The following is a 25,208-nucleotide window of genomic DNA, read 5'->3' as shown; positions in this document are numbered from 1 at the left end:
TCAAATTAACGAAAAATCGATTTTTTTTTTTATTTCGGTATCTCAAAATGATGAATCGATAAATTACCTGTGTCTGTGCTTGCTCATGGGGTTGATGTAAAGACCGTTTTCTGGAGCATGAGCTGGTTCGATAGATCTGTCGCTCAATGGAGGGTGTAGATAAAACGGTTCCGAGTTGCTGTGTTTGGCGGCGTTGGATTTTGGTTTACAATTCGAACAGTCACTGGCCACACTGTTTCCCTGGGAACAACAACGAATTCGCGTGTAGTACTGATACATTCATGAACGTTTGACTTTTTGAATCGATTATAATCGATTATTGAGTTTGATTTGGTCGAAAAATGACTTTTGATCGATTCGATCGAAAGTGGATTCCTTTAAGATCGATAATTGATTAAAAAATCGTTTCGTGGAAATTAATTTGGTCAAATTTTATCGAAAAATTGTCCATTTTGGAATTATTTTAATTTCAATTTTGCCCGGAATCGTTTAATTGGGTTTTATTGAGATTTGTTTGCTGAAAAAATTGATTTTTAAGTGAAACTTGATCGAATTTTGACTTGTCAGTGTTTCTTGGGTGTAGTTTTTGAAAAATAAAGTTATTTTTATATGAAATTTATCCGATTATTGAATGTTTTATGTTTAATTTTATCAAAAATGGTTTTTTTTAGTTTGATTTGGTCAAAAAATGACTAATTTGATCAAGAATTGATTCTTTTAAGATCGATAATTGATTAAAAAATGATTTTTCTATGCCTATTTTGACCAAAAATGTTTTTTTCGACCATAATTTGAACGGGAATTGGCGTTGGCTATGTTTTTGATATTTTTCTTGAGTCCAGTTGTCTCAAAAAGTCAAACGTGATCAAATGTAAAATTTTTAGTGTTTGATTTTGTTCAAAATAACTTTTTTGAGTTTGATTTTGTCAAAAAATGTCTCTGATGTAATTTAATCGATAAATGACATTTCTGGAACTAATTTTTACAAAATTTTAGGTTATAAAATGGTTTTCCTACACCTTATTTAATGAAAAATATCTTTTTTGAGATCAATTTTGTAAAAAATTGGCTTTTTTGGATTGAATTTTGTCAAAAAGAGACTTTTTTGGGTTTGATTTTGTCAAAAAGAGACTTTTTTGGGTTTGATTTTGTCAAAAAGAGACTTTTTTGGGTTTGATTTTGTCAAAAAAAGGCTCTGATGTAATTTAATCGAAAAATGACATTTCTGAAACTAATTTTTACAAAATTTTAGGTTATAAAATGGTTTTCCTACACCTTATTTAATGAAAAATATCTTTTTTGAGTTCAATTTTGTAAAAAATTGGCTTTTTTGGATTGAATTTTGTCAAAAAGAGACTTTTTTGGGTTTGATTTTGTTCAAAATAACTTTTTTGAGTTTGATTTTGTCAAAAAATGTCTCTGATGTAATTTAATCGATAAATGACATTTCTGGAACTAATTTTTACAAAATTTTAGGTTATAAAATGGTTTTCCTACACCTTATTTAATGAAAAATATCTTTTTTGAGGTCAATTTTGTAAAAAATTGGCTTTTTTGGATTGAATTTTGTCAAAAAGAGACTTTTTTGGGTTTGATTTTGTCAAAAAAAGGCTCTGATGTAATTTAATCGAAAAATGACATTTCTGAAACTAATTTTTACAAAATTTTAGGTTATAAAATGGTTTTCCTACACCTTATTTAATGAAAAATATCTTTTTTGAGTTCAATTTTGTAAAAAATTGGCTTTTTTGGATTGAATTTTGTCAAAAAGAGACTTTTTTGGGTTTGATTTTGTCAAAAAGAGACTTTTTTGAGTTTGATTTTGTCAAAAAAAGGCTCTGATGTAATTTAATCGAAAAATGGAATTTCTGAAACTAATTTTTACAAAATTTTAGGTTATAAAATGGTTTTCCTACACCTTATTTAATGAAAAATATCTTTTTTGAGTTCAATTTTGTAAAAAATTGGCTTTTTTGGATTGAATTTTGTCAAAAAGAGACTTTTTTGGGTTTGATTTTGTCAAAAAGAGACTTTTTTGAGTTTGATTTTGTCAAAAAAAGGCTCTGATGTAATTTAATCGAAAAATGGAATTTCTGAAACTAATTTTTACAAAATTTTAGGTTATAAAATGGTTTTCCTACACCTTATTTAATGAAAAATATCTTTTTTGAGTTCAATTTTGTAAAAAATTGGCTTTTTTGGATTGAATTTTGTCAAAAAGAGACTTTTTTGGGTTTGATTTTGTCAAAAAGAGACTTTTTTGGGTTTGATTTTGTCAAAAAGAGACTTTTTTGAGTTTGATTTTGTCAAAAAAAGGCTCTGATGTAATTTAATCGAAAAATGACATTTCTGAAACTAATTTTTACAAAATTTTAGGTTATAAAATGGTTTTCCTACACCTTATTTAATGAAAAATATCTTTTTTGAGTTCAATTTTGTAAAAAATTGGCTTTTTTGGATTGAATTTTGTCAAAAAGAGACTTTTTTGGGTTTGATTTTGTTCAAAATAACTTTTTTGAGTTTGATTTTGTCAAAAAATGTCTCTGATGTAATTTAATCGATAAATGACATTTCTGGAACTAATTTTTACAAAATTTTAGGTTATAAAATGGTTTTCCTACACCTTATTTAATGAAAAATATCTTTTTTGAGGTCAATTTTGTAAAAAATTGGCTTTTTTGGATTGAATTTTGTCAAAAAGAGACTTTTTTGGGTTTGATTTTGTCAAAAAGAGACTTTTTTGGGTTTGATTTTGTCAAAAAGAGACTTTTTTGGGTTTGATTTTGTCAAAAAAAGGCTCTGATGTAATTTAATCGAAAAATGACATTTCTGAAACTAATTTTTACAAAATTTTAGGTTATAAAATGGTTTTCCTACACCTTATTTAATGAAAAATATCTTTTTTGAGTTCAATTTTGTAAAAAATTGGCTTTTTTGGATTGAATTTTGTCAAAAAGAGACTTTTTTGGGTTTGATTTTGTTCAAAATAACTTTTTTGAGTTTGATTTTGTCAAAAAATGTCTCTGATGTAATTTAATCGATAAATGACATTTCTGGAACTAATTTTTACAAAATTTTAGGTTATAAAATGGTTTTCCTACACCTTATTTAATGAAAAATATCTTTTTTGAGGTCAATTTTGTAAAAAATTGGCTTTTTTGGATTGAATTTTGTCAAAAAGAGACTTTTTTGGGTTTGATTTTGTCAAAAAGAGACTTTTTTGGGTTTGATTTTGTCAAAAAAAGGCTCTGATGTAATTTAATCGAAAAATGACATTTCTGAAACTAATTTTTACAAAATTTTAGGTTATAAAATGGTTTTCCTACACCTTATTTAATGAAAAATATCTTTTTTGAGTTCAATTTTGTAAAAAATTGGCTTTTTTGGATTGAATTTTGTCAAAAAGAGACTTTTTTGGGTTTGATTTTGTCAAAAAGAGACTTTTTTGAGTTTGATTTTGTCAAAAAAAGGCTCTGATGTAATTTAATCGAAAAATGGAATTTCTGAAACTAATTTTTACAAAATTTTAGGTTATAAAATGGTTTTCCTACACCTTATTTAATGAAAAATATCTTTTTTGAGTTCAATTTTGTAAAAAATTGGCTTTTTTGGATTGAATTTTGTCAAAAAGAGACTTTTTTGGGTTTGATTTTGTCAAAAAGAGACTTTTTTGGGTTTGATTTTGTCAAAAAGAGACTTTTTTGGGTTTGATTTTGTCAAAAAGAGACTTTTTTGGGTTTGATTTTGTCAAAAAGAGACTTTTTTGAGTTTGATTTTGTCAAAAAAAGGCTCTGATGTAATTTAATCGAAAAATGACATTTCTGAAACTAATTTTTACAAAATTTTAGGTTATAAAATGGTTTTCCTACACCTTATTTAATGAAAAATATCTTTTTTGAGTTCAATTTTGTAAAAAATTGGCTTTTTTGGATTGAATTTTGTCAAAAAGAGACTTTTTTGGGTTTGATTTTGTTCAAAATAACTTTTTTGAGTTTGATTTTGTCAAAAAATGTCTCTGATGTAATTTAATCGATAAATGACATTTCTGGAACTAATTTTTACAAAATTTTAGGTTATAAAATGGTTTTCCTACACCTTATTTAATGAAAAATATCTTTTTTGAGGTCAATTTTGTAAAAAATTGGCTTTTTTGGATTGAATTTTGTCAAAAAGAGACTTTTTTGGGTTTGATTTTGTCAAAAAGAGACTTTTTTGGGTTTGATTTTGTCAAAAAAAGGCTCTGATGTAATTTAATCGAAAAATGACATTTCTGAAACTAATTTTTACAAAATTTTAGGTTATAAAATGGTTTTCCTACACCTTATTTAATGAAAAATATCTTTTTTGAGTTCAATTTTGTAAAAAATTGGCTTTTTTGGATTGAATTTTGTCAAAAAGAGACTTTTTTGGGTTTGATTTTGTCAAAAAGAGACTTTTTTGAGTTTGATTTTGTCAAAAAAAGGCTCTGATGTAATTTAATCGAAAAATGGAATTTCTGAAACTAATTTTTACAAAATTTTAGGTTATAAAATGGTTTTCCTACACCTTATTTAATGAAAAATATCTTTTTTGAGTTCAATTTTGTAAAAAATTGGCTTTTTTGGATTGAATTTTGTCAAAAAGAGACTTTTTTGGGTTTGATTTTGTCAAAAAGAGACTTTTTTGGGTTTGATTTTGTCAAAAAGAGACTTTTTTGGGTTTGATTTTGTCAAAAAGAGACTTTTTTGGGTTTGATTTTGTCAAAAAGAGACTTTTTTGAGTTTGATTTTGTCAAAAAAAGGCTCTGATGTAATTTAATCGAAAAATGGAATTTCTGAAACTAATTTTTACAAAATTTTAGGTTATAAAATGGTTTGCCTACACCTTATTTAATGAAAAATATCTTTTTTGAGTTCAATTTTGTAAAAAATTGGCTTTTTTGGATTGAATTTTGTCAAAAAGAGACTTTTTTGGGTTTGATTTTGTCAAAAAGAGACTTGTTTGGGTTTGATTTTGTCAAAAAGAGACTTTTTTGGGTTTGATTTTGTCAAAAAGAGACTTTTTTGGGTTTGATTTTGTCAAAAAGAGACTTTTTTGAGTTTGATTTTGTCAAAAAAAGGCTCTGATGTAATTTAATCGAAAAATGACATTTCTGAAACTAATTTTTACAAAATTTTAGGTTATAAAATGGTTTTCCTACACCTTATTTAATGAAAAATATCTTTTTTGAGTTCAATTTTGTAAAAAATTGGCTTTTTTGGATTGAATTTTGTCAAAAAGAGACTTTTTTGGGTTTGATTTTGTCAAAAAGAGACTTTTTTGGGTTTGATTTTGTCAAAAAGAGACTTTTTTGAGTTTGATTTTGTCAAAAAAAGGCTCTGATGTAATTTAATCGAAAAATGGAATTTCTGAAACTAATTTTTACAAAATTTTAGTTTATAAAATGGTTTTTCTAAACCTTATTTAGTGGAAAATATCTTTTTTGAGTTCAATTTTGCAAAAAATAGGTTTTCCTATGTTGAATTTTGTCAAAAGGAGACTTTTTTGAGTTTGATTTGGTCAAAAAATGGCCATCACGTAATTTGGTCACAAATTGACATTTCCAAAACTAATTTGACAAATGACGGACCCCCCTAAGCACAGAATTAGGTTATAAAATGGCTACTCCAAGCCTAATTTGATCCCAAATGCGTTTCAAAGTCTTTAAAAATCAAATTTGATCTTTCGCAATAAAAATCGATCGTTACTTGCATTTTTTGTTCGATTAAGTCGGAAAACTTCTATAATTCATTCAAAAATTGGCTTTTTTATGATTTTGATCGTCTACTTCATCGAGTATTTCACTTTTTTAAATACTTACTCGTCTCAATTTATCGCCTTTTCTCGTACAAGAACATCCTTTACCAATCGAGCTTTTCTCTATGGAATTGTGATAATCCGGCGCTGTTCCATGCTGCACCAACACGTTCAAACACTAAAATCCGATAATACAGTCAATACGGTACGACATCGTTTTTTTTTATTAGCCTACCTCGACTTGTTGGTTCTCAGCAGCGTCGTTAATCGGACTTTTTCCAAATTTGTCCAACGATAATTTAGCGCCGTGTTTGAGTAGCCAACGCACGGTGTCCAAGTGTCCTCTGGAGGCGGCGAAATGTAGAGGAGTAGCGCCGTCACCGTCCCTCAAATTAGGATCGACGTTTTGATCTTGAATCTACAACAACAACAAAACAAATATCAATAAAAATTGTTATTTCTTTTCCAATCGATTACTCACCATCCACTTTACGCAATTCAAACACCCCATTTGACTAGCTGCATGTATGGGAGCCATACCATCTTTCGCTCTAACGTAGAGGGACCCTCCCGCTTCCAATACCAAAAATTTCAAAACCTCCAAATGACCTTCTTGGGCTGCTAGATAGACAGGAGTTACATCGTTGTCCATTTGGGTATTTGCGCTAGAAAAAACCCCAATTAATGATCCCATGGACTGAACAAAAATAGTTTAGAAAACAACATTTAATTATTCTCCATTTTGTTTTCGATTTGCGTTGATGTTGATCATTCTTCAATCAAAACTTTTCAAAACAAACTGAGTAAATCGTATTTTAACTTAATTTTTTATTAATTATGATGTCTATGATTGTATCAATCTGTTGTGAGAATTGTTTTCCAATAAAAGTAACGTTTTATTAAAAAAAAAAGTCATTAAACTTCGATAAACAATTTTTTTCCCAAATAACGCTGCAGGTCCCTGTATAAGACACGAGCTATAACGCCAATGTGTAAGAGAGAGTAAAAACTGTGTATCCTTTTTTATTCGAGAATTTAATGGCGCATGAACTTGCGCGCAGTGTCGTTATCTCCTGTCAAGTGGTTTCGCGAAATGTAAACAAAACAACGAACTTTGAAAATGCCTTCTTACAATTATCAATGATACAAAAATAATTACGTAAGTCTATAATTATTATTTCCCTCATAAAACTTTTATAATTTGAATATATGTCTCAATACATAGTCCCAATAGTGTATATTTTAACTCGACATCAATCAATCACGTGAACGACAGCTGGTGTCGAGATTTTCGTATACAGGGACGCGTCCATTATTGATATTGTTTTTTTTTCATTATGTTGATATGATATTATACAAATAAAGTTGGATTTCACTGTTTAAATGTAATAAAAAATGCAATTTCAATAAAATTACGTTCTTAATATAAATCCAATAAAAAAACTCAAACGCGTATATTAAAAATTGTTCTAAATTGAAAAGCAATACGCCACGAAGAAAGTTTAACAATTTTTTTTTTTTTTAATTAGTACATTTACCTCATGTAGCGTGTTTATAATAATTAACTTACACGGTTAATATGTTACGGTTACCGCAATAAATCTCGATCGTTATGAAAACCGTTTTTCTATTTATTACTAACATATCTGACGTAAAAATCATTTTTTTTTTCTAATTTCCCTTGCTAATAACAATCATCGATGTTAATGAAGGAAATAGATTCCATTAGAAAACTGTTTTCGTATCGGTACTTAACCTAAATTGTAAAAAAGTAAAAAATGAAAAGTGAAAAGTGCGACGAAGTAAATTGGAAAAAATAATCGTGAAGAATGTTGAGTAAAAGAGAAACAACATGAAGAAAATAATGTAGAAATGTAAAAAAGAAGAAGAAACAACGAAAAAAACTAAAGAAAAGTGAGTGGGAATGTAAAAATGCGAAAAATAAAAGGATCAACGAACTAAAATGAAGAAAAGAATGTAAAAATGTGAAAAAGTAGAAGAAACAACGAAAAAAACTAAAGAAAAGTAAGTGGGAATGTAAAAATGCTAAAAATAAAAGGATCAATGAACTAAAATGAAGAAAAGAATGTAAAAATGTGAAAAAGTAGAAAAAACAACGAAAAAACTAAAAAAAGAATGTCAAAATGTAAAAAAGAAGAAGAAACAACGGAAAAAATCAAAGAAAAGAATGTAAAAATGTAAAAAAGAAGAAGAAATTTAAAAAAAGAATGTAAAAATGTAAAAAAGAAGAAGAAACAACAAAAAAAATCAAAGAAAAGAATGTCAAAATGTAAAAAAGAAGAAGAAACAACAAAAAAAATCAAAGAAAAGAATGTAAAAATGTAAAAAAGAAGAAGAAATTTAAAAAAAGAATGTAAAAATGTAAAAAAGAAGAAGAAACAACAAAAAAAATCAAAGAAAAGAATGTAAAAATGTAAAAAAGAAGAAGAAACAACAAAAAAAATCAAAGAAAAGAATGTAAAAATGTAAAAAAGAAGAAGAAACAACAAAAAAAACTAAAGAAAAGTAAGTGGGAATGTAAAAATGCTAAAAATAAAAGGATCAATGAACTAAAATGAAGAAAAGAATGTAAAAATGTAAAAAAGAAGAAGAAACAACAAAAAAAATCAAAGAAAAGAATGTAAAAATGTAAAAAAGAAGAAGAAACAACAAAAAAAATCAAAGAAAAGAATGTAAAAATGTAAAAAAGAAGAAGAAATTTAAAAAAAGAATGTAAAATGTAAAAAAGCAGAAGAAACAACAAAAAAAATCAAAGAAAAGAATGTCAAAATGTAAAAAAGAAGAAGAAACAACAAAAAAAATCAAAGAAAAGAATGTAAAAATGTAAAAAAGAAGAAGAAATTTAAAAAAAGAATGTAAAATGTAAAAAAGAAGAAGAAACAACAAAAAAAATCAAAGAAAAGAATGTCAAAATGTAAAAAAGAAGAAGAAACGACGAAAAAAACTAAAGAAAAGTAAGTGGGAATGTAAAAATGCGAAAAATAAAAGGATCGACGAACTAAAATGAAGAAAAGAATGTAAAAATGATTTTTAAACATCAATTTAAATATGCCCAAACTATAAATTGTAAAATCTGTTTTGTTCCAGATTATACGTGGTAGGCGTACGTAAAAACACCTCGTATAATCCTCGAACTAACTAAATTTCGTTGAGGTTTTTCGTCTCGTAAAACTATTCAATTTAAGACATAAATTTCAAAAAAAAAGACACCTAAATATGAGGCGAAAGGAGAAATTAAAATAAATAGAATGAAACTTTAAAATTACCATTTAATAACGCTTCGGTTATGGTTAATAACGAATACAAAGTGAACCCATTAAAATTTTACTGGTTAACACTCCGTTGAGTTTAATGTACCTGTCAGGTAATTGGTTTATGCTTCTGATTTCTCATACAATCACACACAAAACGCTGATCCATAACCTCAAACCCGATTATTGTTTATAGGGTCAGATTTCCCACTGGAATTTTACCCCATCGTGCCTAAATTTACAGTTTTAACCCCCAAGAATTCGTTAATACATAAAAAATTCGTAGAGGTGTTAGTTTTCGCTTTTTTTTATTCAAACGGGTTAACGGAAGCGTTACCACTAAATTTTTAAGTCGAAATATGTAAATTATTCATTTAAACTTTCTAATAGCAATTAAAGTAAGTTTAACAATTGGGAATTATCATAAGAAGAAACGCCTTGTTGGGTTTACATATGACACTTTCACTTTTTGTTATTTTTTTTGCGATGGACCGTTTTTAATTATTTCGAATTAACCACCGTGCAAATTTTATTACTTTCGATCTATTTTTAGAGTTTAAATGAAAAAATTGAATAACAGCTTCGATTTGACGGCTGACAGCTGACAGCGCGAAGCAGTATTCGATTCGGGCGTGAAACTGACGTAAGGTTATTTCAATTTAAAGATATTATTTACAGTAAATTATTATAGATTAAGTAAATTTGGTCGTGACAATATAAATATACAAATCTACAAAAGACGTAACATTAAAATGGATGGATAATTTAATATATTGAAATTATTATGTGTCAGGGTATAAAGTATCAACATTTTAACTTAATTAAACTTTTGAATCAAATAATAATTCAAAAGTCAACTGTCAAACATGAAACAGTATTACCAATCGATCATTTACGTACGATATAATTTTCCTAATGTATATTTCAAACAATTTTTTTATAAATGAATAGTATAGTAGAGAAAACTGGTAATAATTTTTTAGGTGGTCTTTGTACAAAGGATGTTTACACCCTACGAGTAATTCTGACCGTTTAAATGACGTTTAGTTTCAGTTAGATGGTGTACCATCGTATTTTGATTAGGTTAAGTACCATTTAACACAAAAACTCAATAATTTGGGTAAAAATCTTTTGAAATAGTTCAAAACTGATATATTATTAATAAAAAATTGAATTTATTTATCGATGTGATTACCTGATTATTATAGAACAACCAGTTTTATGTTTTCTTTTGTTAGTAGCAACTCTTCCAAAAACAGTAGCCATTTTGTCACGAAAATACCATAAATTTCACATAGAACCATATCATTTTATTCGAAACGTCCGCAACGATAAAAATACGTACTAATCATGGAGAATCGATCGCGCACATGGTACCCACAGAAACATGCCACTTCGCTTTGGTTCTCGTGGTACTTGAGTCGGTACGGTTAGAGAACGGTACCACTAGAACATTGTCTCGACTTTAATGTTGTTTTCGTGTCGGGTTCTTCGTGGTAAAAGAGGCAGATACGCGCCGAAGTGGAAGGGGAAATTTTGGTGGCGATGATGATGAAGAAATTAAAGATTTAATTTAATTAATTGATAGAAGGAATGACCAAGCGAAAACTAGACAAAATTCGTTGATCTAAGAAGAAATTACGTGAAGATTTCGGGTTCGTCAATGCCCGTGAGAATTCTGTCAACTTTGGAGCGCTGTAACACTGTTTTAAATCAATGAAATTGAAAATAATTACAGAGAAAAATTTTCCTTAAAAGATCATCTACAAGATTGCTCAGAGGTAATTTTCTTGTAAAATGTATTAAAAAAAAGTTATATAGCAAAAAAGAAAATTTTTATAAAGGTTTCCTCACTTTTTTGCTTATAACTTCTTTAATTTTAAATTTAGGCCAAAAAGTTATATAAACTTATCTGTAGGCGAAACAATTTGCAACAAATTATGTATTTAGAAATTTTTTGTAAGACGCGTAGTTTCCGAGATATCGCGAAAAAGGTGTTTGCAACCATTTTTACAAAATGGCGGCCTACTATAACCTTTTTCCAGCGATGTTTAATAAGTTCGTTACCCTTTTTATAATAAAAATCGTCAAGTTCCTCAAAATAGTTAACTTTTGATAACGAGACGTCTTCAAACTTGATATAGACCGCCATTTCTAGTGCAAGTTGCACTAGGGAGAAATCTAGTTACTTTTAACAATCACAAAATGTCCGTCACAGATCAGCTGACTTTCGTAAAACTATTTTCATCGTTAAATTAGAGGTTAGGAATTTGTTTACTTTTATTTAGGGAATTTTGATTAGTGACAGCAATATTTTGACATATGTCATGACAGGAAAAAGATGTTTTAACGCGGTTTTCGCTAATTTGATGTCAATTATTCATATAATTTCTGAAAACTAAAAAAAAACTCACTCTCATTTTATCGGACGGGAACATTTCTATGGTTACTAAATGGAAACATAAGAATAAAACTTTGTAAATAAGTTTAATCGATAAGTTATCAATCAATTACTTATATTACTAAAACATTAGTTACCACATTCGGCGTTATTTCTTCGAGTGAAACGTTACACGTAAAACATGAAAAAAGAAACGTTATTTCTGGAATTTTTTTACACCGCAGGAGGGTATTTAGCGGTATGCCCGTTAAAAGGGAAATCTGTAACGACGATAATCCTAACAGGATTGTATCTAGCCCTAATTGTTATTACAAACACGACAATCTATTTGCTTTTGAACAGTTTCGTCGAAGCTAACATATACGCGTTTATAGCCGGGATGATTTCCACTTCGACATTCCACTACGTTTGTATTTATGGTAATTTACTAGATAAATCGTCCTGGAAAGAATTCATCACTACCATTAACAAATTAAGCAAAAATACGAAGGTAGATTCGACATTTTACTGGTATAGGTTTAAAATAATATCAGTGACGACGACAGTAATAGTTGTAATAAATTACTCAGTATATTTGGTGTGGAATCAACAACAACTGATTATTTTATTTATTCTCCATGTCCACAATGTACTAATTCATTTTCAACTATTTTTTCTAACGATGTTCGTGTGGGAAACTACACGATTTATAATTTCGAAATACAAAACAACGATCGGAAACATCGAAAAGCTGTTTACCCAAGATTATCATAATTATAGTAGTTTTTTGGAATGTAAAACTCAAGTGGAAAGTAATTTGGTGACGCTGGATAAATGTGTGAAGTTGTTTAACGCCGTATTGGGAAAATATATACTATCAATGATGATCGTCGCTTTCGTAGCTGTAGTTACATTTTTTCATTACTATATCAATAGTTTTGAACACAGACGTTTGGATATTAATATCGGTAGTACGGTTTTGAACATACTGCTTGTGGTAAGTACGTAAATATGCCCTCAAATTATTACCAAAAGCGCGAAAAGATAACATCGATTCTATTTCAATCGGTAAATGATTGTGCATCTTTTTGCATTGTGAAATATCGAGCCCTTAACTAAATCTTCTAAGATATAAATACGAAAACTTGTGGAATTATAACCATCATTAGTTTTCATATATTAAAATTATTAATTTCAATATTTTCCTTATGTAAATGATATTAATTATCGCTATCTTTGGATTGTAGAAATTGTTTCTGAAAAACTTACGAATTATTAACCATTGGGCATGAGACGCCCCTGGCTTTTATATCTTAGTGTAGTTAGTTGACAAAATTTGGAAATTAATTTAAAACTATAGCTTAGCATCTATTTCATCCAGAAAATATATTATTTTAAGAAAAATAGGTTTTATACGTTAGTATTTTAGAAAAGAAATTGTAATTGACCGTGAAAAAAAGCCAAGACTGTCATGGCTGTCTTGAATGACGTCACAACTCGAGAAACAGCTGTTTGTTTATGACAGTCAATTGTGTATAAATTCAATAAATAATAAATACCTCGTATTATAAACACTATATAGTGCCTCAATGTAAAAGTACAATGTTAAAAACGCCAGACAAATTATTCATATACGTTCCAAATAATAAAGAAATACAAAGAAGGTAAGATGCTGTTACTTTATCAACTAATTCCACAAATTATTTCTGTGAAGATCATTTTAATGTAAGTATTAAACAAAACTTGATGTATCTATTTATAAACGTATAGTAAAAGTTATGAATTTTGCAAAATCTACCATAATATACCACATATAAAATGTTACGACTTAATTAAATTAAAGTTATTGAAACTTTGTATTCGCTAACCTCAAAATCAGTATTTTCATTATACAGTGGGTAAATTCGACTCTCTGACTGCGTAACAGCTAATTAAATAAGACTTTGTTTATTTTTAACATAATATTTATATATAAGTTTTAACTCTGCGGATTTTCGATGAACAAAAGTAGGTGTTTATTGTAAAAAAATTGTCATACATAACGGCGTCAATTTGGGGCAAATTACCTCAGTTTGCTTTGTTAAATCCTGATTCTATGGCAAATTATACCTGTCTTTCAAGATTCAACTAAAAACTAACTTATTTAATTTAACAATAATTATTGAAAACTCAAAATAAACCGGTCATTTTATTTTATATAAAAGTTGTTTTTTATTTACTAATTATCATGGTTTATCATTAGAAACTCAATTTATAGATAAATTGTAAAATTATGATTAATGTCAAAATGTGAAAACTAATGATGATTATATTTTTCGATACTAATGGTGTTGCCAACAGGATTCCGGAAGAGGATGTTTCGAAAGCAGATATGAATCTTGAAGTAATTTAAAGTGGAATCGACTAGACTAAAATTGAAAAGGATGAAAATATTTGAGGTATATCAATGTCCAAAAGTAATGATGATATTAATTGTTGAATGTTATTTATGAGATACAAACAAGAACAAAGTGATTATTAATGCTACGAATATTATTATTGAAGTCGTTAATATTTTATTCGAATACTTTTACTTGATTGCTTACTACTGTTCATTTTGAATGTGAGTTTTAACCAGAGTGTGTTTTAATGATAAAATGATTCTTAAATTTTTCTATATAGCTGGTAGTATATTTTATACTTTTCCGTGGAAAGTGAACGCTAATAAAATAAAAATTCAATTGGGGTCGATTACTGCATTCAGTATTATTCAATTATATTTTTTATATAATATTGTAGTGGGAATTCTAGCCTCAAATGATTTCCACTTTATGGTAACCATATTAAGTACTTTATCATCATTTTTGATATTCCAAAACAGTTGTATTTATGGCGTATATAAACACCAGCAAACCTGGAAGGATTTTTTTAAAATAATCGATGATTTAAAAGGAATTGATAAAATTAATCATCGTCATCTAATAAAAATGTTGCTGATATTCGTAGGTGGTTGTAGCTTTAATATGATGGTACTAATATATTTTGTAAATAAGATTGATTTATACAACGTAACTGAGTTTTTTGTCAAAACTCAACTCATATTTTCAACGATGTTTGTATGGGAAACTTCGTTTTTCTTCAGCTCCAAATATGAAGAAATGATTAACGAAATTAAATTCTCGAAAATATCCACTTTTAAAAATTTAGAAATAACAGTAAAAAAAATTAACGAAGGGATCGAATATTTCAATAATGGCATGGGTAAACAAATGCTGATGGTGGTAATTATTTCATTTGGATCAATTCTTTCCAGTTTTGATTTCATTTTGTTCACCAGTTCAAAATTAGTCGTATTACGACAGGTTATTAGTTGGATGATCGGAAATATTTGGTTGGTGGTAAGCACTCAATGATAATTGATTTCCGTTCTTACAAATGTTTTGTTCATTTAGTACTCTAGTGTTTTTTTGAGCTAGACCATTTTTATCAAATCAATTTGAAAAGAAACGTGTTTTTACATACACTTCTAGGCTTCAGTTTCAATAATTGCTTCTTCATTTGAACTCTGAGAATAGCCAGTACTCACTGGAGGCCAAATCGGTGGATGTAGAATCAATTTGAAGTCTAATTTAACCATTATTGTCGTCGACTAGTGAAACGGTGGATTATCTTGGTGAAACTGTGGTTTTTTAGACATAATTGTTGTATAATATACCATGTATATATAAAAAAAGCTGAAGAAATAACCTTCCCAGGTGACTGTTGTGTCTTAGGTCGTTTCGGACGTCGGTTTCTTGATCAACTTTTACATAATTGAACACCATTTCAGCGTACAAAAGACGATTCAGTCATTTAATGGTAAAAGTCTTTTCCCAGTTTTCAGCTCTTGTTTCTTTAAGCTACTTCGTTTTCATTGATTTTCCGATCAGTACTAGATTTAGTTTATGGGATCTACTTCATTACATTGATGCCCCGGAGCTCGATTTTCTCTTTCAAATACTAGAATTCGTGTTGAAAAACATTTTCACAACAATCCCGATTCATCAGCTTTGTATATTCTTTAAAATCTTATTCAGCAACTTTTGCTTTTGCAGCTGGGATAGATCCGGAACCAGGAGTTACACCCAACGTAAAACTGTTGTATCCAGTTCTTAAAAAGTAGTGTTTTTCATACTTTTCCTTAACCTAAACAGACTATTTTTTGTTCCCGCTTTCCCCCACATCTTATTCGAAGAAATAGATTAGAATGTGTTGAATAAAAAATGCGCGGGAATATATAATATGATGTGTTTGTATAAAATGTCACTTAATTTTTTGATTTTACTTTGTTTCAATTGAATAATTTTCTCCAACTGTCCTTATCAAGGTCAAATATGTCAAATTTATCGTTTAAATACGATTAGCAAATGGAGGCTGGTAAGACAGTTGGTAATATATCGATTAATATGGTAATTTAGTTTATATAACGATCGTTTGATTGAGGTTATGTTCGATAAACTGTAGCCGACGAATGTCAAGTTTACAAATCGACGTTTTTATAATAATTTTAATATCGAATCATCAATGTTGTAGTACTAACAATATTTCCGATAATTGAACATTTAGTTAATTGAAAATTCCTGTTATTACAGGATATAACGATGATTTATCATCTTGTTAACTATCTGTCAGTTTAATGTTAAATTAGTTTACTTATCATCAAGTTTATGAAAATCTGTTAAGCAGAACATTTTTTGTTCCCGCTCTCCCCCACATCTTATTCGAAGAAATAGATTAGAATGTGTTGAATAAAAAATGCGCGGGAATATATAATATGATGTGTTACATAAAATGCCACTTAACTGTTTTGATTTTATTTTGTTTGAATAGAATAATTTTTTTTTAACTCTCCTTATTAAGTTCAAATATGTCGAATTTTTTAATACGATTAGCAAATTGAAGTTGGTAATATATTGATTAATATGGTAATTTTGTTTATATAACGATAATCAGATTGAGGTTATGTTCAATAAACTGTAACCTACGAATGTCAAGTTTACAAATCGACGTTTTTATAATAATTTTAATGTCCAGTCATCAATGTTGTAGTACTGACAATATTTCCGATAATTGAACACTTAGTTAATTGAATAATTCCATATTAAATAGAAAAGTTTCAGTTTTTGTACAGCTTTTCAACTAGAATGTATTTAATAAATGATTTATATAAAAAACGGTCTGGTTTTGTGAAGTTTTTATACGTTTTGGGAAGTACATTTGGCACATTTCCTTTTAGAGGAAATCGAATGATTTTAAACATTCAATTGACCATCATCATCATGTTTGACATCTGTCATCCTTACAGTTTATATGAAATGATACAACCTTATCATATTGAAAGTACCTTTCCAACGATGGAATTAAATGCCTTATTATTTCAATCATTTTTATTTTTTGTATCCCATTACAGCTGCGTTTATGGTGTATTCAAACACAAAATCGTATGGGGTAAATTTTTTAAAAATTATCGATGATCTAGATGGTTCTAACGAAGTTAATACACGTCATATCATACGCATGTTTGTGTTTTTATTAGTTTCCGGTCCCGTACACTTGGTATTGTATATATATTTTAATAACATCCGTGGTTTTTATGGTGTTGTGTATCGTTTGGGCAAGTTTTTGATCATATTGCAACTTACTTTTGTGACTGCATTCATATGGGAAACTACGTTTTTCTTTACAACTAAAATTGAGGTTATGATAAACGACATCAACCAATTATTTTCCGTAAAAGTCTGCTACAAACCAGCGTTTGTTAATGGTGTCGAAAATTTAAAAACCACCATGACGAAAATTAATGAATCTATCCAATGTTTTAATGAAGCTATTGGCAACCAGATGTTATGTCTAATAATTATTTCATTCGGATCCATATTGGCTGATTTCGATTTTATAATTTTTGCTATTAAAAATGTCGATTTTTTGTTTATGTTAAACTATTGGACAATCGGTAATACTTTCTTCGTGGTAAGTATACAATGTACTAAACATTTTTAAATAAGAGGTGGGGGGGAATGGGAAACTTGTTATGAAAAAATCCGATTCCGTTTATTCGAATTTTATAAAATTGATGTTGTTTGAAAGAACTTTTGTCCAACAATACAAAATAAATAAATTCTAAGCATTTAATTAGTATCGTGAATATTAGATGGCGTTGTTTCACATGTTTTATCTATTGTGATTTCTCTAGTCAATCTTAAAAGTAAGTGCTTGTATATTAGGTTTTGAAATATGTTAAACTAATTGGCATTCAGAAAAATAGAATGATCTTGTATCATATTTACTAAATCTAATGTTTTTCGCCGAACAAATCCCTCAATAAAACAATAATCCGTTCATATGTGACTAACGTAACCTAACCTAACTTGACTTGCTGTTTGTTCTCACACGAATTCAATCGACGTGTTTGGAATCATGAATAAATTCATTTTGTCTCGAAACCGCTATGATTTATCATCTTGATAACTATCTGTCAGTTTAATGTTGAATTAATTTACTTATCATCAAGTTTATGAAAATCTGTTAAACAGAACATTTTTTGTTCCCGCTCTCCCCCACATCTTATTCGAAGAAATAGATTAGAATGTGTTGAATAAAAATGCCCGGGAATATATAATATGATGTGTTTGTATAAAATGTCACTTAATTGTTTTCATTTTACTTTGTTTAAATTGACTGTCCTTATCAAGTTCAAATATGTCAAATTTATCGTTTATATACGATTAGCAAATGGAGGTTGGTAAGACAGACGAATATCAAGATTACGAATCGATTTTATCATAATCGTTTTTCTTTAACTTCATTTTATGCATCAATGACAATATTTCCGATAATTGAACACTTCGTTAATTGAATATTCCAATAGTAAATAGAAAAGTTTCAGTTTTTGTACAGCTTTTCAACTAGAATGTATTTAATAAATGATTTATATAAAAAACGGTCTGGTTTTGTGAAGTTTTTATACGTTTTGGGAAGTACATTTGGCACATTTCCTTTTAGAGGAAATCGATTGATTTTAAACATTCAATTGACCTTCATAATCATGTTTGACATCTGTCAACATTACAGCATGTATCTAATGACAGAAACATATGATATTGAAAACATTTTACCAACGATGGAAATAACCGCCTTACATTTTCAAACATTTTTGTTTCTTGTATACCACTACAGCTGCGTTTATGGTGTATTCAAACACAAAATCGTATGGGATAATTTTTTTAAAATTATCGACGATCTAGATGGTTCTAACGAGGATAATACACGTCATATCATACGCATGTTTGTGTTTTTATTAGTTTCCGGTCCCGTACACTTGATACTGTTTATATATTATTGCAAAATTGATAATATATACGGGGTCATTTATAATTTATGCATTTTTATCATTATATTGGAACTGACTTCTGTGACTGTATTAATATGGGAAACATCGTTTTTCTTTACAACTAAAATTGAGGTTATGATAAACGACATCAACCAATTATTTTCCGTAAAAGTCTGCTACAAACCAGCGTTTATTAATGGTGTCGAAAATTTAAAAACTACCATGTCCAAAATTTATGAAGGAATATTATTTTTTAATAAAGCTATTGGTAATCAGATATTATTTCTAATAATTACGTCATTCGGATCCATATTGGCTGATTTCGATTTTCTAATTTTTGCTATTAAAAATATCAAATTTTTATTTATTCTGAACTATTGGACAATCGGAAATATTTTTTTCGTGGTAAGTTTAATTCTAATTAAGTCTGGTAATACATAGTATTAAATTCAGTTAGCAATAACCTTCAAATTTGACAGCTGTCATATCAGTAATTTGTACAAAATGGCGTTTTAAGTAGTAGTAATTTGTAAAAATTTGTTGGAAAGGAATTTTGTTTATTAATAAGAGATTTCTATTCGGAAAAAAAATTTATTAAAAACTTTATTAAATTCAAATTAAAAACTAACTAGAACTTTTGACAAAACCACTTTCCGGAAAGAAATTTCGTACTTTTTCAGTTGCAATTCTTCAAGAAGCAAAAACTTTTAGAAATTTTGTCATTTTTTCGTGCTTTTCTAGCCATTTTGTACCATTTTGTATAATTTTTATGTGCTTAAGTAGCGCCACCTACTATTCAAATAGTAATTTCACTAGGAATTGTTAATAAACAATTTAGTTGAAGTTATGAAGTAAATTTGACAATTGACATTTGAATGACAACCGCATAATAATTCATACGTCGTTATACAGTATTTTAATCAATCAAATGTGATATTTATTAAAAGGAAAACTAATATCAATAGTAGTTGTACGTCGTTACTATCAGAATGAGCGTAAACAATATTTTTATTAAAATAATACTCGAGATGGGGGTGGTTTCCGGTTTGACAACTCCATTCGATCATTCCATGACCACGAAACTGTTCAAACTCATTCACGTATCGTTCGGAATTTGTTTTGTGACTTACACGTTGGTTCAAATGAAGTGCGACGTGATTAATTCGTTGGAATCGTGGCCTATTTGGAGTAATATAGTGTCGGCGATAATGTTTTTACCAAAATTAAATGAAAATAAAGGGATTTATCGAAAATTTTCGACTACGATACTTGTCATTAGAAGAAAAATGAAACGAGGAAAAGATTATTTCAAAATTTTCGTCTTTTTTATATCAACGATTGTATGGAGTTGGTATATATCGAGTAGTTTTGTTTATATTTACGTTCACAAAATCAACTTTTTCATGATACTCACGATCGCGTTTTGGTTTATCATCATTCTCCGATTGTGTATTCTAATTTTGATATTTTCGGAAATATCGAGTATCATTTGTGGTACTTATATAAACGTGAATAATAGTATGAAGGAAGTTTTCGTTCGTAAATTCTGTTTCGTAACAATTTTTGATAAACGAATCAGAAAAATGAGAAGAGATATAATGCGGCTTCACCAACTTATCGATTACGTCAATCGTATTTTTGGACAGGTCAACTTGTTATTGTTCATCGAAACTTTTCACCACATTCTATTATGGTTCTGCTATTTCATACTTTTAAATACAAATTTCAGCATTCAAATTTTTGTTTTGTGTATTATACTAACGGTGAGTCATGAAAATCTAAATGTATTACGTATAGTCCGGTCATTTTAGGTTTTATATGCGGAAAAATTCCTAGCGAGCTGAATTTTTGTATACACCTTTAACACGATGTTGTAATGAAGATGTGAAAAATTGATATCGATATCGTACCGTATAAAAAAGTTATAAAGGTCAAAAGGTCACGAAAATCATTTTTTCGCAAATATTTCGCGATCTATCGCTCGGAGGGCAATAGCGGTTATTATGAAAATTGTTGGTAGTAAAATTATCTACAAAAAATGTCTCTTGCGTTTTTTTGTAAAATCAACCGTTTTCGGTGAAAAAACTACTACCCGCGCTTTTTTAACATGGTTTCCCCTGTATAATTTTTTATTCGAATTTATTAAAATAGAAAAAATAAACCTTAGCAGGTACATTTTTTAATTCATTGTATTATACTAACGATAAGTCGTGAAAATCTAAATGTATTACTTATAGTCCGGTCATTTTAGGTTTTATATGCGGAAATATTCCTACTGAGCTGAATTTTTGTATACACCTTCATTAAGGTGTTGTAATGAATATACAATAAAATCGACATCGATATCGTACCGTAAAAAAAGTTATAAAGGTCAAAAGGTCACGAAAATCAGTTTTTCGCAAATATCTCGCGATCTATCGCTCGGAGGTCAATAGCGATTATTATAAAAATTGTTCGTAGTAAAATTATCTACAAAAAATGTCTCTTGCGTTTTTTTGTAAAATCAACCGTTTTCGGTGAAAAAACTACTACCCGCGCTTTTTTAACGTGGTTTCCCCTGTATAATTTTTCATTCGAATTTATTAAAATAGAAAAAATAAACCTTAGCAGGTACATTTTTTTATTCATTGTATTATACTAACGGTGAGTCGTGAAAATCTAAATGTATTACTTATAGTCCGGTCATTTTAGGTTTTATATGCGGAAAAATTCCTAGCGAGATGAATTTTTGTATACACCTTCTTCAAGGTGTTGTAATGAATATACAATAAAATCGACATCGATATCGTATCGGATAAAAAAGTTATAAAGGTCAAAAGGTCACGAAAATCAGTTTTTCGCAAATATCTCGCGATCTATCGCTCGGAGGTCAATAGTGGTTATTATAAAAATTATTCGTAGTCAAATTATCTACAAAAAATGTCTCTTGCGTTTTTCTGTAAAATCAACCGTTTTCGATTGATTTTACGAAATGGAAAATATAATTATTTTTAGCGTCATCAATAGGTGAAATCACGAACAAAGTTCCCCGAATGAAAAAGTAATCTAATTAATTACCACTAATTGGTCAATTAATTCGTATATTTTTTTAATTCAATATAGACAAACATAAACAAACAAAATGGTTCTGAAAATGTCTTGTTTCTTTAGGTTAGGTTAGGCTTTGTGTGGAAAACTTTTTAAACAACCTTCGTAATTTCAATAGCGTGTTCAAAGTAAGACATTTTCTTTTTCAGATGTTCTCTGTGATAGTAATCCTATCTTGCGACAGAGTGGAAAAAAAAGCTGAAGAACTCATAAAAACCTGTATTTATATTCAAGCATCTACAGGCGACGAAAATGCGTTAGCTTTAGCTAACCTAGTCAAAGAACTACGACCCAAATTTTCAGCTGCTGGATTTTTTGATATAAACCAGAGGATACTACCTAGTTTCTTTTCGAACCTATCGACGTATTTAATCATTATCTTGCAATTTAAATTATCATCTTTGTAATTAGAAATACATTTAAATTGAAAACAAAATAAATTATTTCTTGCCTATCTGTAGATTAGTTTTTTCGTTCCCCCTGTATACATTCATACGTCTTTAAACGATAGAAATATCATTAAATATGTATAGTGACTATGAAACAGAAAGAGAGAGAGCATAGTTTCACTACTATCCCCAATCAGAATAAAGAAAAGTATATCGATGTTCTTTCTTTCTCTAACAGCATAGCTCCCATACCTTTCTCTCTCTATGGTCAATATCATCTCTATGCCATTAATCATACTCTCGTGCTTTTCTACAATATAAATCGAAATTTTAACCAATTAACGTATTTATTGTCGCAATAACTTTCCACTTTTGCGTGAAATATATTATAAATTACATTTATGTTGTATTTAATGGGCATATTACAAAAATTTCTTTCCGGTATTCTAAGGAAACATGGTTACGCTAACTAATTCTATTAAAATAAAATCTCGAATTGTTTAAATTAAGTGATAATTATACGATATAATTGTTTTGTATTACACTTGTATATTTTTAACGATTAATACTAAAACCATTAAAGAGAAATCGTTAACAGAGAAGAAATGACAGTATTATTTCGATACTGTTCTCGTTTAAATCGACTATCATAATTCAAATAAAAATTTTACCTTAATTCCGGTGACGAATCAACTAATAATCTCACGCAATCTAGGCATCCCCTAGCCGCCGCATAATGCAACGCCAATGTTGTATTAGTGGCCGCAACTTTCTCCAAAGCCGGCATTTCTTCGCGGGATTCCGCTTCCCAAAGTAGCCAGCGTAAAACGTTCAATCTACCGTATCTGTAATACATATAAACCTGTTGGTTAGATAACACACATTACAACGAAGACGGAGAGGTATGCAACTAATTATACGACGTGATGAAAATGTGGTCATATAAGTAGAAGATTCTAATATGACACATATATACTAGACATTGAATAGTATATGAGAGTCCAAAATGTGGAAGAAATTTACTATTATATCAAGTTATATCCCTGAAGAGTTAAAGGGCTCAAAATTTCAAAAAATTTATTTGTATCACTATAACTTTAAAATAACAAATTTAATAAACTAAGTTATTGTGTAATGGTAAGTAGAATTTGATTGAACTATTATTGGAGGTTAATTAACAATCTACATTGTCTAAAACATGTTTTTGATTATTGAATTTTCCTTGAAAGAGAGTTTTTTGAAAAATTACGAAAATAAAAAATCAAATTATCCATGATGTGAAAATAAAACTTTTTAAATCAACTGACAGATAAAAAACTTAACTATGAAATTTTAAGGTTAGGTCACCCCTAATTAACAACCCAGAATGGTTCTATCGCTTTATATTTACCATTACTTAATGCCCTTAATAATCTCATTCAGTGTATCAAATTTGATATTTCAAATTTAAAAGGTTGCTACTATTTTTCTTTATTCGAAGTTTTGCTTTGAGATGCAATTTGGTATAGAGGTAAATTGCCCCCAATCGTCTCTGATCTGTAGCGTTATATTCATTGCGATTACGAAGTATTATTATAAGTTATAGTTATTTCATTAATACATGCCATACAGGGTGTTATTTTTATTATATTATCTGACTTGAAATATTTCATTTCTGTTGTGTGATTTTTGTTTACTATGTCAATCACCATTTGCATAATTTCAATTTCCTGCAATTGTATACTAACATTTTATGAATAAATTGAATGTTAGTATGCCGATTGAAGTGCATACCTGTCTTTAATATATAAATATAACGGTACTGAAGAATCTTCCGACAATAAACGTAAATTTCAATAGACAAGTTTAATTTCTTCCTTTATTCGTTATAATAAATTGTAAACAAACTTTTTTCATGTTCAATCAGATTATTGCTTAGTACTTTGTCTTCTCCCGACTATCAAAGTAATTTATAATTATTATTGATAATAAATTAGATAAACAGTAGATTTTATGTTACAATTACTAAGTTATAAAGGTAGTTGTAAAAGTTCTATTACGTAATTCATACCATAAATTCATCAAAACTCTTATACTTTTTTATTTTCATATAATCATTTGTTTAATTTCTTATTTCTTAAACCTTTCATATAATGTTTATGTTGTTAAATCGTCTTGATTTTAGGTTTCTTCTTTTTTTAAAATTTTAAACGTCAATTTTTTATCTGTCTAATTTCAAAAAAGAAGAAACTTAAAATCAATACGATTCAGAAACATTTATATATTAATAATTATATAACAAGAAATACTGTTTTTATTTTCGTCTGTAACCGGCCTAATCCGCTGTCAGGACAAACTAGTTTTAGCTAGACTTAACCAGTTCTTCCTATACGCGATATAAATAATTATAATAGTCTGGTCCAAACCAATATGCGATGTTTGTTGGACAGAAATTTTGTTGATGAAGGAAATTCTATATAGAAAATATTTTTTATACTAGGGAATACGTGACATATTTTGTTTTTTGAAAAATAGAAAATATTTGATGAGAAAGTGATACGTATAATTACACCGAAATAATTCGTAATATTTAAAGAGAAATTGGTATGTAACAGGTGGTCGGTGAGCTCGTTATAAATAATTAGAAAATATCCAGTGTACATATATTTACCAATTTTGAATAAAAAGGAAGCAATAAAAACCGTTATCTAATTAAAAAGTCTCGTTTTATAATATTCAATCGTATCGATTTCCCTTAATAAATAAAAAATAATATCAAAACTTATTCTCCATGCTTTTTTGTTTTCGAAATTATAGGATTTGATGTTTTCGTAAATGAAATATCATCTAATGGAAGGCAGAACTTCTTCTTTTTCTTCTCATGGTTGGGAAGGCCTCAGCTACCAAGACTCTACAGCAACTAGTCCACCTTTCAGTCCATTGTTTTGATTGTAGTTTTTGGACCATTTTCGTATATT

At 28.5% G+C, this 25,208-nt stretch overlaps 2 protein-coding genes across 13 annotated transcripts in view; one reads left to right on the top strand and one right to left on the bottom strand.

The window, feature by feature from the left end:
* Positions 1-22,314, top strand: part of LOC130899724 (uncharacterized) — a 63,481-nt gene extending 41,167 nt beyond the window's left edge. The window contains exons 1-3 of one of the 8 annotated variants that reach the window (XR_009060062.1): positions 12,902-13,091; positions 13,768-13,865; positions 22,012-22,314. Coding sequence is in view for 3 of the 8 variants with exons in the window: in XM_057809878.1 (XP_057665861.1) it covers positions 19,765-20,538; positions 22,012-22,269 (1,032 nt within the window). In the remaining 5 variants the exon portion in view is untranslated. Of the gene's footprint in view, positions 1-11,991; positions 12,425-12,901; positions 13,153-13,767; positions 13,866-14,548; positions 14,805-17,985; positions 20,539-22,011 lie in introns of those variants that run through there. The other 7 variants (XR_009060065.1, XM_057809879.1, XM_057809880.1 and 4 more) reach the window with 7 other exon arrangements.
* The window catches only part of LOC130899721 (espin), a 54,977-nt gene that overhangs the window by 15,374 nt on the left and 14,395 nt on the right, over positions 1-25,208 (bottom strand). For 4 of the 5 annotated variants that reach the window (XM_057809871.1, XM_057809872.1, XM_057809875.1 and 1 more), the window contains exons 2-6: positions 22,923-23,096; positions 6,257-6,440; positions 6,011-6,193; positions 5,840-5,953; positions 68-240 (exon numbers count right to left, since the gene is read on the bottom strand). In XM_057809871.1, coding sequence (XP_057665854.1) covers positions 68-240; positions 5,840-5,953; positions 6,011-6,193; positions 6,257-6,440; positions 22,923-23,096 — 828 coding nt within the window. The remainder of the gene's footprint in view (positions 1-67; positions 241-5,839; positions 5,954-6,010; positions 6,194-6,256; positions 6,441-22,922; positions 23,097-25,208) is intronic. The other variant, XM_057809873.1, reaches the window with a different exon arrangement.

Source organism: Diorhabda carinulata, chromosome 11, assembly GCF_026250575.1.
Source record: "Diorhabda carinulata isolate Delta chromosome 11, icDioCari1.1, whole genome shotgun sequence".
Classification (NCBI taxonomy): domain Eukaryota; kingdom Metazoa; phylum Arthropoda; class Insecta; order Coleoptera; family Chrysomelidae; genus Diorhabda; species Diorhabda carinulata.
The sequence above is the reverse complement of the archived record's forward strand: the minus strand, read 5'-3'. Positions and strand labels throughout refer to the sequence as shown.